The following is a 19,131-nucleotide window of genomic DNA, read 5'->3' on the forward strand; positions in this document are numbered from 1 at the left end:
AAAAAATGAAAATGTTGGCATTCAGCGTCCTAATTTAAATCAGCCATGCTACTTTCAAAAAAATGCCACTTTCAACACCCTACCATCAGAGTTCCTGGCTAACACAATTCCCCCAAAAAAGACCCAAGACAGCCAACGAGGAGAAATAAACTGGAAGGGTCACCCAAACATATCATGAGTGTTCAAACAGTCATTGTGTAATAAGGATGTTAAGGTGGCCTGAATCATGGTCATAATTGTAAAATGGAGAGATTGTTAAAACATATGCAATTACCATATAAACCTTTATCAGAAAAAAACACTTTTGGAATTGACTGTAATGCTCAAAACAGCCCCTAAGGGGCACCTTAACAAAATATCATTTATAAGAAACATGGTTATGTAACCATATTGTTAGCCCCTAGAGAGCATAACTCCATGAAAAAATCAGGAGAAAGTAATGCAGTGTAACCATATACTTAGCACCCTAGAGGGCATTTTTAGGGCTAGCAAACATACTTCAATGATATTACAAACAAGGTCTTTAAAACAAAACTTCTCCCAACTGTAAAACAAATGTTCTTGCCATGAGAAAGCTTAAAAGAATCTGAATGGTGGGAGTGGTTATTATTTTGGGGTCCCCACTAACCTAGTGTGGGGACCCATAGATGATGCAGGCAGAGCGTTTAGAAGGTGGTCTCATTGTCCTAGGACCCACCACAGGCTGTGTTATGAGCAAAAATGTTTGTAAAAGTAATGCCCTGCAAAGCATTATGGAGCAAATTTTTGTGCCGCAAATGTTATAGTTTGTTGATTGCAATGCTCAGAACAGCCCCTAGATGACGCCACAATAAAAATAGCATTTGTAAGCAACATGGTCGTGTAACCATACAGTCAGCCCTTAGAGAGCCATGAAACCACATGAAAAAAGAATGGGAGAAAGTGATATAGTGTAACCATCTATGTAGCCTCTAGAGTTCATAGTGTATTACACATTTTCAAGGTTAGCAGGTCCATAAAACATAACTTCTCTTAGCTGTAAAACAAACGTTCCAGCCATGAGAGAGCTTAAAACGATAATGAATGGTGGGGGTTATTATTTTGCAGTCCCCGCTAACATAGTGTGGGGACATATAGGTGATGTAGACAGAAATAGCACCTTGTGGTCAATGTTTTGAACGTGGTCACATTGTCCTAGGACCACCACAGGTTGAGTTATGAGCAGAAATGTTTTGTAAAAGTAATGCCCTACAAAGCATTTTGGGGCAAGTTTCCGTGCCACAGATATTTTAGTATGTTGATATGACTGTAATGCTTAGAACAGCCTCTAGAGGACACCCTAATGAAAATAGCATTTGTAAGAAACATGGTATGTAACTATATAGTTAGCCCCTAGAGTGTATAACCACACAAAAAGAAAATGTCAGAAAGTAATACACAGTAATGATATATTTAGCCCCTATAGGGCTTAATGCATTACACATTTTTAGGGCTGGCAGACATACTGCAACAGCATTACAGACAAGTCCCTTAAAACATTAACTACTCCTATCTGTAAAACAAAAGTGCCAGACATGAGACAGCTTAAAATGACACTGACTGGTGGGAGGGGTTATTATTCTGGGGTCCCCACTAACATAGTGTGGAGACCCAGAGACAATCTAGGCAGAAAGAGTGCATCATGGTGGACGTTTTAGTGTTGGTCCCATTGTCCTAGGACTACCACAGACTGAGATATGAGCACAAACATTTTTAAAAATAATGGCCTGCAAAGCATTTTGGGATGAGTTTCCCAAGTGCAGTGAATATTATAGTATCGGCTCTCCTACTTTGCAGGGAGAGCCGCTTTCGCTTTGAGGATTTCTGTTTTACGTAAAGCATTTACCAGTTTCAAGTGTTTTAAGGGAGAGCCACAAGAAATTACTGATTAGGTAACTCTGAACAATGTGATCAGCGCTGTAATACTGCCGATCAAGTTCACACTGTTGTGCTGTTTGCGCTGTGAGCAACATGGCTGCCATGCAGCACGAAGGGGAGAGACCAAAAAAAAAAAAAGTTTGCCTACGCTGAGGTATATTGGCATTCGTGCAATAATCCATGCAACGGCAGTCTGCAAGGTGTGACAAAAATAGCCTCAAGGCGGGACAAACGTAAAGCATTTACCAGTAACATCATAGGATTTTTTAAAGGCACATGCAGGAACAAATGAAAGTGATGAGCGAGTTTAAAAGCACACAATACATACAAAAGGTCAAAGCGCTTGCACGCTCAACCTAAAAATGGACAGTATATGTTACAAAAATAGGGATTTATAAACTTTTAAGTATACAATCGATGGGGCAAACTGTCATCTCCCTATTTGGCACTTTAGCAGTCCATAGGTATCGAGCTCATAGTTTATTTCCGTGTCAGAGTTTCAACCCGTGTATGTTACTTAGGAGCCAGGTCTTCATCAGGACAACAAAGAAGGGGATAGGCCCTCAAACCACTTAATTTTGAGTGGACGTAGTTGTAAAGGGGCTTTTGTACATATAGGTGAATGTGACCATCCGCTTACAATAGTATCTGGATCGTACGATCTCGAGGATACTCTGCACTCAAGCTGTGAATGGCAGCCGTTTTATCGCATCATCACTCGCTGGAGCACATGGGATAAATTTTTCCTAAAATCAGAAGGGCAAAGGAAGGGCAAAAAGGAGTGAAGACCAGTGCAGTAGAGCTTAATACAGACTGCAGCAGTAGCCCACATGGGATGACAGGAATATGGGTTATCTCTGACGCAAAGGGAAGCAGACTCTCGGTAGCCAGAAAGAGCAGGTTAATAGGTGAGCTGGTCTTTGGGATGGGGGTGCTCCCCTTGTGAGGGGGGCCCTCTGAGCAGAGACAGGAAAGCACCATAGCAGAGACAAAAAAGGTGGGCAAGTGTCAGAGGCCCCTAAGACGTGCAGCAAAGTGCAGAGACAGGCATTAGGCAGAGGCTTCCACTGCAAGGAAGACGGGCAGAGGTAGTACTGACATACATTCCCAATAGTGGGTGGCTATCCCTAGCAGGGTAGCATGGGCAAGATGACCAGAGAAGTGAAAAAGCTGCAGCGCACACAAAAGTGCCTCAGGCCTGACTGCAGCCCATAGGGATTGAGGAAGGAAGGAGAGGCACTCCGGAAAGGTGTTAATCTCAGCGAGGGTGGTACACATCCAGGATCACGGTCTAAGGTATAGGCAGCTGAGGGCGGGCACCCCAGTGAAGGAAGAAACTCTGCTAGACATCAATCAAGGGCAGTTCTATGGGCAGAAGAATTTGTGGATAACATAACACAAGTAAAAAGGGAAGGAATGGAATGTTGAGGAGACCTAGAGAGAAGATGGTGGGGGAAGATGTTAGAGGTCGCTATGGCATGGTAAAACAAAGCCCTACTGAGTCATGATTGAACTTTAACAAAGGGTGTGCCCCAGGTTCCCATGTAAATTCAGGCACAACCCGTTTTAAAAAACAAAAAGCCACCGAAACTCACTAGTTATACGTAACTGACATAAATATGGATACTATGCTGTCTCATAATTAATAAAGACAGCAAGATTGCTTACAATTAAAAATCTATAAATAAGTTTTAATGAAGGACAGCAGGACCCCATAGAACTAGGGGCCTGGGACATAATGCCTCTTTTGCCCCGAAACTCCCTCCTATGCCATCACCCCTAGCTCCTCTCCAGTTACCAAATTATGGTCTTGACTGTGCTCTTTAACGTTGTCCTGTTTCTTTCGGCCTTGCCCCATTTTTGAGTAAAATATATGCCAGCATTTCGATAAAGGCATCTTGCAAACCTCCCTAAAGAGAAAAAAACCGTTTTTTATTGTTAAAGTGGCATAGTGCAGAACATTAGAAGAACAGTGGTCCTATGAGCTCCTGTTTGCTTTCGCCAGTGCCCGCAGCTGCAAAAAGTTTTTTTTTTTTTTTTTTAATCAATGGTTTGAGACTGCAGTAGCAGTCACAAAACATGAAGAAACAGATAAGCACAGTCTCCTATGCCTGCTTCCTACCTCTGTGCATGCTCCTAGAGATCTTCAAATGGCTCCCGGTCCCCACAAGACGTACCGTCACTCAAGCCCTCGCCACCAGCCACTTTGGCTACGCACTTTACGCAGGAATCATCACACCACGTGAACAGACTGCAGACAATTCAGAACTCAGCTGCCAGGCTTATCCTCGATCTCCCCAGACAGACCCACGTCACCCCCCACCTGAAGAAACTCCACTGGCTTCCCATCCACAAAAGTTGCCAATTCAAGATTCTAACTCACGCCTACAAAGCCCTGCAAAATCAAAGACCAGAATACATCAACCACCGCCTGAGCTTTCACCAACCTTCCAGACTCCTGCAATCCGCCTCCCTCTCTCACACCCCTGCGTCCGCCGAAGCAACAGTAGAGGGCGCGCCTTCTCCTCCCTTCCATCTCTGTACTTCACCCTTGCTTCAGGAGTTCAGACCGGGACTCAAGACCTGGCTTTTCAACTGAGGTACCAGAGCAGCTTGGCCTTCAGCACCAGGATGCCCTTGCGGTCGATTAATGTGTCACCAGAAAGGGAGAATGACCCTTAGTTCCTTTACCACCCCCTTCCTTGCTTTTCGCAAGAATGCGCAGATCACTTTTGTATATTACCTTTTAGGTTTTTGCACTCACATGCGTGCCTTTTAAAGCTGCACAGACTTTGCAATCCTGTGTTATATCTGACATTAAGTTGGTAAACTAAAATATGAGCATTGCTAATAGGGTATTTGGATTTTTGTTCTTTTTTCACATACATGCTAACAAACTATATTCCTGTGGAACGGATGGTATGTAAATCCAGGCACAAGTAGAGAAAATACAGGCTACAATCAAACCACTTCTTTGTGATCTTCAAAGCATTGATGCCGGCCAACAAGTAGCAAACGCCTTTATTACATCCTGCTTCACCCCTTCCTGTTTTCCACAAGTGACAGACAGAACCTCAATCTGATGTCTGAGAACACTCCCCCAGAGCTAAGGTCAATTCTTCGGCATGTTGTAGGCACATGCCTCACAAAGAAATATGTTGGATGTCTACTGTAGCTACCCACATGCTTTGTCTTTGAGGTGCCCTTCCAAGAGTTGTGGAACCAGGCCAGGATGTCCTGCGAGACCTGTTTGCTTGGGTCTGACTTGCTTGATGACTGACAGACCAATAATATTTTTATAGTGCTCATTAACTTTCTGGATCTATTGGTACTGGTCTTCAATCGTATACCTAGCCATACAGACTTTTCGTCAGCATTTTCCTGAATGGTCAATGGAGAAGAAACCTAATATCCATTAGATAGGAGTTACGGACTGGGGGTATGCAGGGAGAAGGACCAGGCACTGCGGGATTTAAAATTGTGTTTGGGCACTGATTGCAAAATGTTGTCTTTACTGCACAGACTATATGACATTTAAGGTAAAAGTGTAGTTGGGGAAGTTAGGTATGATGGTGTCCAGATCATTAAGACATTTGTAGGAGAGACTGACAGATTTAAAGCTGATGCAGTCATTCATAGGTCGCCAATGCTTCACTAAGCGTGTTTTGGAGGCAAACTTTATTTTCCTTAGAGCAGGGGTTGGCGTTGTGGCTGAACTCGTTTTTTTTTTTATAAACCATCCCAGGTGGGACCTGGGATCTTCTCTATACAGGGCGTTGCAGTAGTCTAAGCAGGAGTTCACGGATGATGCTACTACTAGCATTTTTCACACAACAACGGTTTCTGCGTCTCGGGTTGAAGATGACCCGTTTGGATGATTGGTAACAAGAGGGGCTAGTGTGGCTTCTGAATGGTTTAAGAATCCAATACATTTTGCCTTCTTAGCTAACAACACTTGCAGAAATGATCGCAATTAAAGAGTTCCTCTGTTGTAGTTGGAGGGCAGGGTCTTAGGCCATTCCAGTAGGAGGTTAGTTCTGTATTCCATGTTAGGCCCTTAAGCCTAACATCCTGCAGGCCCTGTTAGGACCTCATTAGTCCTTGAACTGTAATCATTTCCCAGGTGTGAACCAGGACACAGATACCAACATTCCATGCATCATCACATTCTAACAGCATCCACACTCCAAATTCTGCAACATGCCCTCATGCTGATTGCTAAAGTTTGTAAACACTCACTTAATATAGTTTGTTTTCTGCCACCTGGTTTGTGGACGTACGCCCAGATTAAAGGAATTGTTTTCCATCTCGCTGGCATAAAGAGGAGCATGATTGTGAAAATATTTATTTGAGTTAAAATAGAAAGAGAATTCAGCAGCACTACAATTGGAATTTTCTGGTTTGTAGGAACACAGATAAAATGATGAAATTCAGGCCTGCTGCTGCTGCTAATAACGTAAAAGCAGGTGTACTCTAGCAGGGTGTTCAGAACATTATAAAGAGGCTGATTCATGGAAGCATTTTCGAGCAGGGGAAGTAACACTACAGGCGTACTCTTTACGTAGTCTCACATTACTTTGTGAATCAGCCCCAAAACGTCCATCTCCCATTCAGTAAAAGTGCAAAGATGGCACAGTCCTTTTTAACTGTACTAATGATTTATGAATATTAAATTTGCAAAGGCATGTAGGGGTACATTTAAGAGTACAACAGTAGCACTCTTTAGGCCTCATAGTAGGTGCACAGTCACTGGTGCTATTTCAGGTGCACTTGTAGGCACACACCATGGTGGTTACCTGCTTGCTCTGTCTGGGTCTTTCGGGTCTCTGCTGTCATTTGAAGGTGTCCAGCGCACCTAACAGAATTCTGTTGATGGGTTTTTTCTGCACATCACCTTTTAGATGATGTGTTGTTCTGGTGTAATTTAACTATATTAAGGTCACTATTTATTTAATTCAGTTTGAATTAAATGTTTCTGTCTTGGGCATAATGCTGACTTGTCTCCCAGTAGTGGACAACAAGACTAGTTTGCCAATATCTTCTAGAGCACTTTTCAACATTAGTTGCTTTTGATCCTTGTAGAAATGTACATGTTCTCAACAAAGCAGACTAGCTCTGTGGGACAGGATCCAGTGGCTGGGCGAACTCTTTCAACAAACTTCTCTCTCCCCTCAGCAGAGGTAAAGTGAACCTGATCTCAGATGTCTTAACCAGAGTTGAGAAGTCCTTTTTCCTGATGCTCCCATCCACGTTGTTTTGCTACGCATTAGAATTCATGGTGGGTGGTTGTTAGGGTAAGAATACTTTAATCACGTGTTACAGTAACGAGAGGGTTAATCCTATGGGCATCATTCGCTATGACCCACGCAGCCATCCACACGTCTTTGGGACAGTTAAAATACCAACCTATTTGCGTGTGCATCAAGGACCTCACCTTCTTGGAATTATCAACTCATTCCTATCAACCGCGGTTTGGTGCTAATGAAGGTAGTTGTGAATGGTCGAGGATAGAAGTAAGGATAGAAGTTACTGTGACAGGTGAGTTGGCTTTTCTTCCTTTTTGCCTTTGCTGTGTTCCAATAGCTCTTTCTCGGGAAGTGATGCTGTCAGATTTGTTAACAATCATTTTGCTGCCTTCAGCATACTAGGGGGCCAGTATCTCATTTTTGATCCTTCTAATAAAGATGCAGTGTTAAACAAAAGCCTTGTTTTACTCCCTGATGTCACACGAGGATGACATGGTTGAATAAGGCACCCTAATTTTGGATGCCGGGACCTTGGTGAACTTATATTAACTCACCTACTATGTAGGAGTTTCCCATCACAGACAGTTCGTGACCATTGAAACATTTTGGACCTACATTATCTACCTCTAACTATAAAGGCATTGAAAAATTCATAGAAACCGTAAGCCTTGATAAAGTCCCTTAGAGGACGAAACACGTGTCGGCTGAACTTGGATGAACTGAACTATCCTTCCTTCAATTGGATGAAGAGAATATCCTTCCGCTTCTTAATCTTCCGAGTGAATAACTTCATCCTTTTCATCAATTTATGGGACTATATATATGTTCATTTTCAGGGGATGAACCACCCGTTGGTTGATGCAACACATTTATTTGTTTAGTGCATCCATTTTATTTATGAATAGGCTTTTTGTTATGGAACTGTAGTTATATTGTTTATTACTTTTTTGGGGAAATCATTGTAAAATATTATCTATTTACACATTAAAATCAATGTTTATGATTTATCTAATCTCACAACTATTATCTTCTTCTGTAACTTCTTAATTAATACGTATTGCATTGATACCACTTTCATGGGGATTGTACACCATGTTTCTCTTATACATTCAATGAGTCATAACAACCTGAACACTACTCATAGCATGACATTATTATCTGTGTACTCCATTCTCTTTTTTCTATAGAATGACATGGTTGAATAAACAGCTTGATTTGATGCTCCGTAGGAAGTGGTCAAACATGTACCATTTTAGTTCTCACCTGTAGTGGCTCAAAAGAGGTACTGAGCAAGGAATCTGCTCTGACGTGGAGGGGTACTTCTTCCTCGTATTTGAACCTATGGTTGTTGCTTGATCTTTACTTTCTGTACAAATTAAGGCAGGAATTTGTTTCGTTTTGTATTCTTTTACTGGGCGTTTTGGGGCAGTTCTAATGTCCTTTCCCCTTGTTCTGACCCTGAACCTCTCTCTCCGTCCTCCCAATGGCAGGACTCCTACCGAAAGCAGGTGGTCATTGATGGAGAAACATGTTTGTTAGACATCTTAGACACGGCGGGTCAAGAGGAGTACAGTGCGATGAGAGACCAATACATGAGGACAGGCGAGGGCTTCCTCTGTGTTTTTGCCATTAACAACACCAAGTCCTTTGAAGACATTCACCAGTACAGGTACGTTACACGGAAAGTAGTGTGGGAACTGGCGCTGGTTTAGGGGGCCCCATGTGTGCTGCGCAGCAGGCTGTGGTGCTCTGGGTAAGGGCATGTGATGTGCGGGAATCCACGCTGCGCTCTAAAGGTAGGTGGCACTTTTTAGAGCACGGGCATTTATTCACTTGTGGTACTCAAGGTCACAGTCAGACCAGGTTTTCAGGACAGCAGACTCCGGTGTAAAGGTGTTAAATAAAAGTTTCTTTAAAGCGCGTAATTGATTGGAAATAGTTCTGAAACCTTGACATACTTTCTGCCAAAGAGAACATGGTTGGAGACCTCTGCTGTAAAGGGACCCTTCAAGTGCTAGACTGGAGGCTTTGGGAAATGTGACACTGTTTAAATGGAAAGGACTCTGTTAAAAGGGGCACATGATGGGCATCACAAGCCTGTCTAGAGTCATGTTGCTTTATCTAAAGGGACACTAGGTGCTGCGCAGAGACTTCCAGGAATGGGTCCGTGTTTTCGGGTTTTGAAAGTACGAGACATGGTTATTCTTTCCTTCCACTGGTCTTTTTCCATGTGCTTCTTTTTACTGTGTGTTTGAGCCCTCTACCAGAGTGCATCTTTTTCAACTGGCTCCCTCGTATATTTTTCTTCCCATTGTGTCCCTTCCCCCCTGGTCTGTGTTGCTGGCCCCCACCTGCCCTCTCTCCTTCCTTTGTTGTCTGTGCTATTGCTTGCTCCCACCTGCCTTCCCTCATTTCATCGTTGAGCCTGTTGTTGTTTGAGAACATGCTGTAGTACATATGACTAAAAAAGACTGAGAAAACCGACTGCTCTCTTGTAGACGAGACCTATTGGCTTTGCTAGTGCTTGTTCCAAATGCAGTTGCGTGATGCCAACCACTCTTTGTTGCCTGTCTCCCCTGGGCTGCAGAGAACAAATCAAACGGGTGAAGGACTCTGATGATGTACCAATGGTCCTAGTAGGAAACAAATGTGACCTCCCGGCACGGACAGTGGAGACACGACAAGCGCATGACCTGGCCAGGAGTTATGGCATTCCTTATATCGAGACGTCGGCAAAAACAAGACAGGTAGGAACATTTATTCCGTGGTGTGCATTCTTCTGATATGTGGTTTGGGAGCATAAAACAAAAAATAACTTCTGGACATGGTGGTAGAATTGATAATTATGTATAGTGTAGCCAAATTACCAAGGACACCATATATCCCCTCATAGGCTTTCCTTTTACAATACGTGGTCATCTGTAACGTTAGATGAGTTGCAAACAAATGTGTGAGTTAAGACTCAAACTCGCAGTAGGCATTGTTTATTTTAATTAATTGATTTCAGTGAAATTAAATCTCCCAGTATAAGTAATCAAGAGGACTGCTAGAAGGGCAGTGAGCTCAGTGCTGCGGTCAAAATATGGAGATTATTTATTACAGCAGCTTAGCACTCCCTCAAGATTCGTGTGTAGTTTATTCTTTACTTTGATTATCATGTAGTTCTAGTGTAAAGTTAGATGTAAAATAAAATACCTGTCTCCATTGGGTATCGCCTGGGAGATCAAGTCGGTAGAGATGTTTGGTATTATTCCCAAAATGAATCCATCACCTCTGGAACAATAGAATTTATCATTCATGAAAAGCAGAGAATCTTTCCATGTAGTCACAGAACACCAGGCGGGAAAGGCAGGCTTCAAAATGTAAAAGAGCAATAGAACCAGGAAATAACAAAACACTCAGCAAATCAATGTGAAATTTCCATTTTTATAACTTCTTAAGTGTTGATTAATGGGTTTCTGCCTTCATTGCTAAGCCGTCCCTGGAGCAGCTGATGGTAACCTGCTGTCATACAGTGCTGAGTTGGAGAAGCATGTACTGGTTATTCTAATATAGCACCTAGGTGGAGTTGAGATCACTTCTGCTCCTGGGCATGTCCTTCTTACAGAGTATGTAGCATGATGGCTTTCTCTAGGTTTATGGGGTAGGGTCAGCTATCACCTTCAGGTACCATGAGGGAATAGCGGGGCCTGTTTACCCAAATTTAAGTTGATAGAAGATTCTGGCATCTGCTGAAGGTCACAATAGAAATAGATGTTGTCCTTCGAGGGATGTTCCATTGGTACTGTTTGTGTGTTATGTAAGTTTCCTGGCTTCTTCAGTGTTCAATGGCAACATTCATTCATATGTTTCTGAGTTAAAGCGGGCATTTTAGTAAGACCCCGGGATTGCTTGGGTTTAACTTCACCGTGCTCCAGGTTTTCAGGTTAGAGAGTGCCAATACTTACAGGGTAGCTAGCATGTGTGTTTAATGTGAGTCTGGTCATCGTTATACAAGCGCCCACCCTAAAAACTTACAATCTTGTATTTTTGGTTAATGCCATTTTTAGGGGGTTGAAGATGCCTTTTATACATTAGTACGGGAGATCCGTCAGCACAAGCTTCGCAAGTTGAATCCTCCAGATGAGAGTGGCCAAGGGTGTCTGAGCTGCAAGTGTGTGATATCATGACCAAGGTAAGTCAGTAGAGGTGGGGGGGGGGTCGTTGATATATTGGAAGGGTCATATTGAATTAGAGACAAACGCCCTCCACGTTGCACGTTGACATAGATTTCTTGAAGCTTCAAGAATAAGTGTCAGCGGCCGAATTTTGAATACGATTGATTATCAGAAGACTAAGTCCATATTACCTACCCAGGGGAATGGTCCCTACTGAGCTACCGGAAAATCGGTTCTAGATGATGTGAGGAGCTATTTATTTGATTCAGTGGCTTTTTCACGTGTTGGAGTGAATGCCAAAGCTTTAATCCTGCAGCACATCAGCGCCCTCCCTCCCCCTAATGAGATGGAACTGAATTATCTGGTTTCCCTAATTTATTATATTCTTTTAACATTGCTTTTCAGTCAGTTATACAGCAGATGCTGTTTTAGATTCAGTCCACTGTGAGTTTCTACCGTATGATTATTCATGCAAGCACTGAATCATTAGATCTGACATTTAAAAAAGAACCATAATGATGTGATTGACTACAAATCCATTTCCTTCGCCATAAGTACGTTCCTGACTTAAGCTTGCCGCATTGTTTCATTGTGCCTTTGTTGTCCCCCTTCCTTTGTCTGTGTGTACATTTCAGGCCACTTTATTTCAGTGTGCATGTGAATATGGGGGTGATTCTGACTATGGCGGACGGCGGAGGCCGTCCGCCATAGTACCGCCGCCAAATGACCGCACCGCGGTCAAAAGACCGCGGCGGCCATTCAGACATTTCCTCTGGGCCGGCGGGCGCTCTCCAAAAGAGCGCCCGCCGGCCCAGAGGAAATGCCTCTGCAACGAGGACGCCGGCTCAGAATTGAGCCGGCGGAGTTGCAGGGGTGCGACGGGTGCAGTTGCACCCGTCGCGTATTTCAGTGTCTGCAAGGCAGACACTGAAATACTTTGCGGGGCCCTCTTACGGGGGCCCCTGCCGTGCCCATGCCATTGGCATGGGCACGGCAGGGGCCCCCAGGGGCCCCGCGGCACCCCCTACCGCCATCCTGTTCATGGCGGGTTTCCCGCCATGAACAGGATGGCGGTAGGGGCTGTCAGAATCCTCATGGCGGCGGAGCGCGCTCCGCCGCCATGAAGGATTCCCCCGAGCAGCGGTAAGTCGGCGGGAGCCCGCCGACTTGCCGCTTCTGACCGCGGCTGAACCGCCGCGGTCAGAATGCTCGTGGGAGCACCGCCAGCCTGTTGGCGGTGCTCCCGTGGTCGGTGGCCCTGGCGGCCACCGGCCGCCAGGGTCAGAATGACCCCCTATGTGTCTGCCCCTACCAGTAATTATTTTCTCTCCACCTGTCTCTATCTGCACCGGTTACAACGAATTTCTCGCACTCCAGCTCTACCAGTTACTAATCTCGGTCACTCCGCGTTTCTCTCTTGCGTTCTCTTCTATTTTGTGGGAATGAGAGACTTGGAGATGAGGTAAGTTACGCACTTTACTTGGGGCCCAACAACAGACGGCTCCTGCAGCACCGTAGGAAAGGCCAGGCATGCCGAGTCTCGCCACATGAGAACAATACAACAAAATGAGCGCGAGATCAAGCACGATGACGAACACGGAAGACCGCGCAAGAACACGGGCTAAGGGCCAATGTACGAGGGTTTAACGCCTTATGTGCCACCCCGCCCCCTTGCTGAGCCCTTTTTTTTGGCAATTTGGGCTAGTTCGCGCTTGGGCTAGTTTGCGCTTAGGCCCCCATAACGTTTTGTGCACATAGGCTATCCATGCCAAAAATGCAGCTAAAATGTGTTTTTTGTTGTTGTTTTTTTTTTTTTTTTAAATGGGGAAAAAAGTGCTGCAGAAGAAAGCATCTGTTTTTTTCCCTGCAAATGGCATCAACAAAGGGTTTGCGGTGCTAAAATCACCATCTTCCCAGCTTTCAGGAACAGGCAGACTTGAATAAGAAAAACACATTTTTCAACACAGTTTTGGCACTTTACTTGGACATACCCTGTTTTTTACAATTTTTTGTGCTTTCACCCCCCTTCCAGTTACTGACAGAAATGAGTGTGAAACCAATGCTGGATCCCCAGACAGCTAAACATTTCAGAAAAGTAGACAAAATTCTGAATTCAGCAAGGGGTCGTTTGTGTAGATCCTTCAAGGTTTTTCTACAGAAAATAATAGCTGAAATAAAGAAATTTTGAAATTGAGTTGAAAAAAAAACAGCCATTTCTGTCCACGTTTTCTTCTGTAAATTTTTCCAGCTATGGCAGATGTTTGAGAGCAATATACCATTACGTCTCCTGGACTCTTCTACTTGCAAATATATATAAATATATATAGGGCCTGTAGGTTCATCAAGAACCCTAGGTACCCAGAGCCAATAAATGAGCTGCACCTTGCAATGGGTTTTCATTGTATACAGCAATTCATTTGGTAAAATATAAAGAGTGACAAATAGGTATCAAGGAAACCTTTGTATTTCCAAAATAGGCACAAGATAAGGAGTTTAGAAACAGTGGTTATTTACACATGTCTTAATTTGGGGGTCCCCATCCTCAAAATGACTTCTTTCTTACACACTGCCTTACATTTGGAAGGCAACAACGTGGAGAAAAACAATTGGCAATAACACTTGTTCTTCTGTTCTGTGTTCCCCCAAGTCTCCCGATAAAAATGGTACCTCACTTGTGTGGATAGGCCTAGTGCCTGTGACAGGGAACGCCCCAAAACGCAACTTGGACACATCACATTTTTGGCAAAGTGCCTAGCGTTGGATTTTGGGCTGTAGCTCAGCCGGCACGTAGGGAAACATACCAAACCTACACATTTATGGAAAGTAGACACCTAGGGGAATCCAGGATAGGGTGACTTGTGGGGCTCTTACTGGGTTCTGTCACCCAGAATCCTTTCCAAACCTCAAAACTGGGCTAATAAAACGCTCTTTCCTCACATTTCAGTGCTGCAAAGTTCTGGAATCTGAGGGGAGCCACAAACTTCTTTCCACCCAGCATTCCCCCAAGTTTTCAGATACAAAATGGAACCTCACTTGTGTGGGTAGGCCTAGAGCCCGCAACAGGAAATGCCCCAAAACGAAACGTGGATACATCACATTTTTCTAATGGAAACGGAGGTGGTTTTTGCAAAGTGCCTAATGTGGATTTTGGTCTCTAGCTCAGCCGGCATCTAGGGAAATGTATCAAACCTATACATTTATAGAAAGTAGACACCTAGAGGAATCCATAATGGGGTGACTTGTGGGGCTTGCACTGTCTGTCACCCAGAATCCTTTGCAAACCTCAAAATTGGGCTTTAAAAACACAATTTCCTCACATTTTGGTGCTGCATCATTCTGGAATCTGAGGGAGGCCCAAACTTCCTTCCATCCAACATTCCCTTAAGTCTCTCGATAAAAATGGTACCTCACTTGTGTGGTAGGCCTATTGCCTGTGGCAGGAAATGCCCCAAAACACAACATGGACACATCACATTTTCCCAAAGATACCTTACCTGTTTTTTTCAAAGTGCATAGCTGTGGATTTTGGCCTCTAGCTCAGCAGGCACCTGGAGAAACCTACCAATCCTATACATTTATGGAAAGTAGACACCAAGGGGAATCCAGGATGGGGGTGACTTGTGGGGCTCTCACCAGGTTCTGTCACTCAGAATCCTTTGCAGACCTCAAGTTTGGCTAAAAAACACATTTGCTGCACATTTCGGCGATGGAAAGTTCTGTAATTTGAGGGGAGCCACAAACGTTTTTCCACCCAGATTTCCCCTAATTCTCCCAATAAAAATGGTACCCCACTTGTGTGGGTAGGCCTAGTGCCTCTGTCAGGAATGGATCACATAACGGTCAATGTTAGTCCTTGCATGAGAGCAACTGTTGACCCAGGGGTGATCCATTCCTGACGCAAACACAAGATACAGGCACTCAAGTGGGGTAGCGCTTTTATCAGGACAGGTGGGGAAACACTTGGTGGTAGGAATTTGTGTGGATCCCGGCACATTCCTGTAGTTTGTGTGACAGAAATGGAAGAAAAAATAGTTTTTATTCAACATTTCACCTTTGCAGGGTATTCTGGATAAGAAAACTTTGGGGGAACCTACACAAGCCACACCTCTGTGGACTCCCCCAGGTGTCTAGTTTCCAGAAATGTCTGGGTTTGGTAGGTTTCCCTATATGGCCACTGAGCCCAGTACCAAAAACGCAGTTGCCTGCCTTACAAAACCAGGTTGTTTTGTGATAGATAATTTTGATGTCTCCACAATACTATTTGGGCGGTGGAATGTGGGGCTGAACTAAATTGGGGAGCTCCCAAGAGAGCACTCTCTCAGTGCTTGCTGCTGCATGCACCTATTCTCTGGGTTGTGCTAACACGCTAGTGTCCCACCGCACAGACTGTGCTTGCGAAGGGACAGCAGGCCTGTCCTCATCACCTCCCTCAGAATTACTGGAAGATTTGTTTTCGGATGGGACTCCTTCGACTGAAAAATCACTCCCAGAGTCTGCGCCATTGTCCTGTCCCTCAGATGCTGGCTCAGTATCTGCTGCCTCAGTCTCTGATCCTACGTCAGCTGTCTTTAATAACCCAAGTTAGGGCTTGAGCAGAAGTCATCCAACCAGACGCCATCTCTGCTACTGGCTAAACTGTCGCTCCAAAACACTAGCCTGTGTAGACAGTTACAAAATTGCTGGTGGGTGTCTGATGCGTGCAACAGTAAAGGTCACCTTACCTTTGCTTCTTCCCTCAATTAGCACGTTCTTTCAAGACACTCAAAAAAACAAAAAAGGCACACTATTACTTCACCTTGTTGCATACCAATCATCAGTTTTTAGCACCTCTGGCGCCCAGTCAGACCATCATTATTGTGCTCCCACTCCCATGATCTCCTCCTCAGATTCCCTCACTACCACCCAGCAAAAGTGCCCTTCATCTCTCCATAGCCCACCATCGCACATACATTTCATTAGTAATATAGCGGAGTTAATGGCTGGCTTTAGTAATCCACTCAGCTATTCACATAAAATACACATTTGATCTTTTCAGTAGGCATATAAACCTTCTGCGCTACTTTATGACATCAAAACTGCCACTAAACAAAAGTCAGATCCTTTTCTAGCAGAAACATAATCACAAGAGTTAGCTTGACTTTTTTTTGTTGCTGCCTAAAAGCTACAGTTAAACCGCGTCGGTTGGAGTATGTGCATCGCTTTGAAGATGCGAGCTGCGAGACAACTGGTGGCGAATATATATAAATATATATCCTATATATGTATATGTAAAGTGATCACTTTGTGTGGGTGTGGTTTCCCTGGGGGCCGACCGCAGCCTCCAGGGAAACCACACATGCATTGACAAAACAATTCTCTCTCTCTCTCTCTCTCACTCTCTCTCACTCTCTCTCTCTCTCTCTCTCGTATATATATATATATATATGTGTTCGATGGCATGTGTAGCTGCAGATACACATGCTGTGCATATCCCGCCATCTAGTGTTGGGCTCGGAGTGTTACAAGTTGTTTTTCTTCGAAGAAGTCTTTTCGGGTCACGAGATCGAGGGACTCCTCCCCTTTCGGCTCCATTGCGCATGGGCGTCGACTCCATCTTAGATTGTTTTCTTTCCGCCATCGGGTTCGGACGTGTTCCTCTTCGCTCCGTGTTTCGGTTCCGAAAGTTAGTTAAATCTCGGAAAATTCAACGGTATTGTTTGCGTTCGGTATCTGGTTAGTTATAGCAAATCGACACCGAATAAAAGAAGAGCTCCGGTAGCCCTTCGGGGCTGCTATCCCCCGGCGGGGCCTGGTCGGCCCGACCGCGTGCGTCTTCAAGGCTCATGGAACGGACCCCATTCCGCTTCTGCCCCGAATGCCACAATAAGTATCCTTACACAGATCAGCATTTGGTCTGTAATTTGTGTTTGTCCCCCAAACACAAAGAGGATACTTGCGAGGCCTGTCGGGCATTTCGCTCGAAGAAGACACTACGGGACCGGAGAGCTCGAAGGCTTCAAATGGCATTGACGCCGTCAGGACACCACGACGTCAAAGAAGAGGAGACTTTCTCCATTGCCGATTCGGACTCGGACGAGGCCGAAAGTCAGCAGCCGGCAAAAACCGTGAGTAAACCTGCCCTGGCCAAAACTCACGCCAAAATCATGAAGGCCCAGGGGACGCCACCGCCGGCAGGCCATGGCTTAACCCGTAAACTCGGTGACCAACCATCTGCACCGAAAAAGGGCACACACGTGTCGAAGACATCCGACTCCGGTCGAGATACCGGCACAGAGTATACTCTGCACCGAGATACGGGCTCCGACCAAACTCGTCACCGAGATACCGTCTCCGAGCAAAGTCGGCACCGAGAGATTGGCACCCCGAAACCGAAAAAGGTGGCTTCGGAGCCGAAAGAGACTGTGGAAAACGTTTCGGTGCCGAAACACCCAGCATCGGAGCTGAAACAAAGTTCTTATTCCGAAGAACAAGGCCTTTCAGCACAACTACAAGGCCATAAATTTGGACAAGAATTAGAGATGGGGGAGCCAGACTATACACAAAGAAGGCTCCATATTCAAACAGAAACAGGGAAAATAAGAACTCTTCCCCCTATTAAAATGAAAAGGAAACTTGCTTTCCAAGACACAGAGAAACAGCCAAAAGCAAAGGTGGCGAAAGAAAAAACTCCACCACGTTTTTCGCCACAACCATCGCCACAGCACTCACCGCAATCATCACCAATTGCAACACCCCCTATGATGCAATCTCCAACGCACACAGGGATGACCCAGGATGACCCAGATGCATGGGATCTATATGATGCACCAGTATCTGACAATAGCCCAGACTGCTACCCGGCAAGACCGTCACCACCTGAAGACAGTACTGCTTACATGCAGGTGGTGTCCAGAGCAGCTACTTTTCACAATGTAGCACTGCATGCTGAACCTATTGAGGATGACTTTTTATTTAATACTTTGTCGTCAACACACAGCCAGTACCAGAGTCTGCCGATGTTACCAGGGATGTTAAAACACGCAAAACAAGTGTTTCAAGACCCCATCAAATGCAGAGCCATTACACCTAGGGTGGAAAAAAAGTACAAGCCTCCCCCTACGGACCCTGTGTACATCACGCAACAACTAACACCTGACTCAGTGGTAGTAGGCGCAGCACGCAAAAGGGCAAACTCACAGACTTCTGGGGATGCACCACCACCCGACAAAGAAAGTCGAAAGTTTGATGCAGCGGGGAAAAGAGTTGCAGCACAGGCAGCCAATCAATGGCGCATTGCCAATTCACAGGCTTTATTGGCAAGATATGACAGGGCTCATTGGGATGAAATGCAGCATTTTATTGAACATCTTCCCAAGGAGTTTCAAAAACGTGCACAGCAAGTGGTGGAGGAGGGCCAAAGTATCTCCAACAACCAGATAGGATCGGCAATGGACGCAACGGACACAGCCGCCAGGACTGTGAATACAGCGGTCACAATTCGGAGACATGCATGGCTCCGCACCTCCGGATTTAAGCCAGAGATCCAACAGGCTGTGCTTAATATGCCTTTTAATGGACAACAGTTGTTTGGGCCGGAGGTGGATACAGCTATAGAGAAGCTAAAGAAGGACACTGACACGGCCAAAGCCATGGGCGCGCTCTACTCCCCACAAAGCAGAGGCACCTTTAGAAAGCCACACTTTAGAGGGGGGTTTTGAGCACAAAGCACAGAACCCTCAACCTCACAAGCCAGACCCACATACCAGGGCCAGTATCAAAGAGGAGGCTTTCGGGGACAATATAGAGGTGGACAGTTCCCTAAAACCAGAGGGAAATTCCAAAGCCCAAAGGTC

At 44.9% G+C, this 19,131-nt stretch overlaps 1 protein-coding gene across 3 annotated transcripts in view; it reads left to right on the forward strand.

Annotated features, from left to right (window-relative positions):
- Nucleotides 1-19,131, forward strand: part of HRAS (HRas proto-oncogene, GTPase) — a 300,976-nt gene that overhangs the window by 242,276 nt on the left and 39,569 nt on the right. For all 3 annotated transcript variants that reach the window (XM_069223063.1, XM_069223064.1, XM_069223065.1), the window contains 3 exons: nt 8,633-8,811; nt 9,730-9,889; nt 11,192-11,316. In XM_069223063.1, coding sequence (XP_069079164.1) covers nt 8,633-8,811; nt 9,730-9,889; nt 11,192-11,311 — 459 coding nt within the window. In that variant the 3' untranslated portion in view covers nt 11,312-11,316. The remainder of the gene's footprint in view (nt 1-8,632; nt 8,812-9,729; nt 9,890-11,191; nt 11,317-19,131) is intronic.

The sequence above is a fragment of the Pleurodeles waltl genome, chromosome 3_1 (assembly GCF_031143425.1).
Source record: "Pleurodeles waltl isolate 20211129_DDA chromosome 3_1, aPleWal1.hap1.20221129, whole genome shotgun sequence".
NCBI classification, from domain to species: Eukaryota; Metazoa; Chordata; class Amphibia; order Caudata; family Salamandridae; genus Pleurodeles; species Pleurodeles waltl.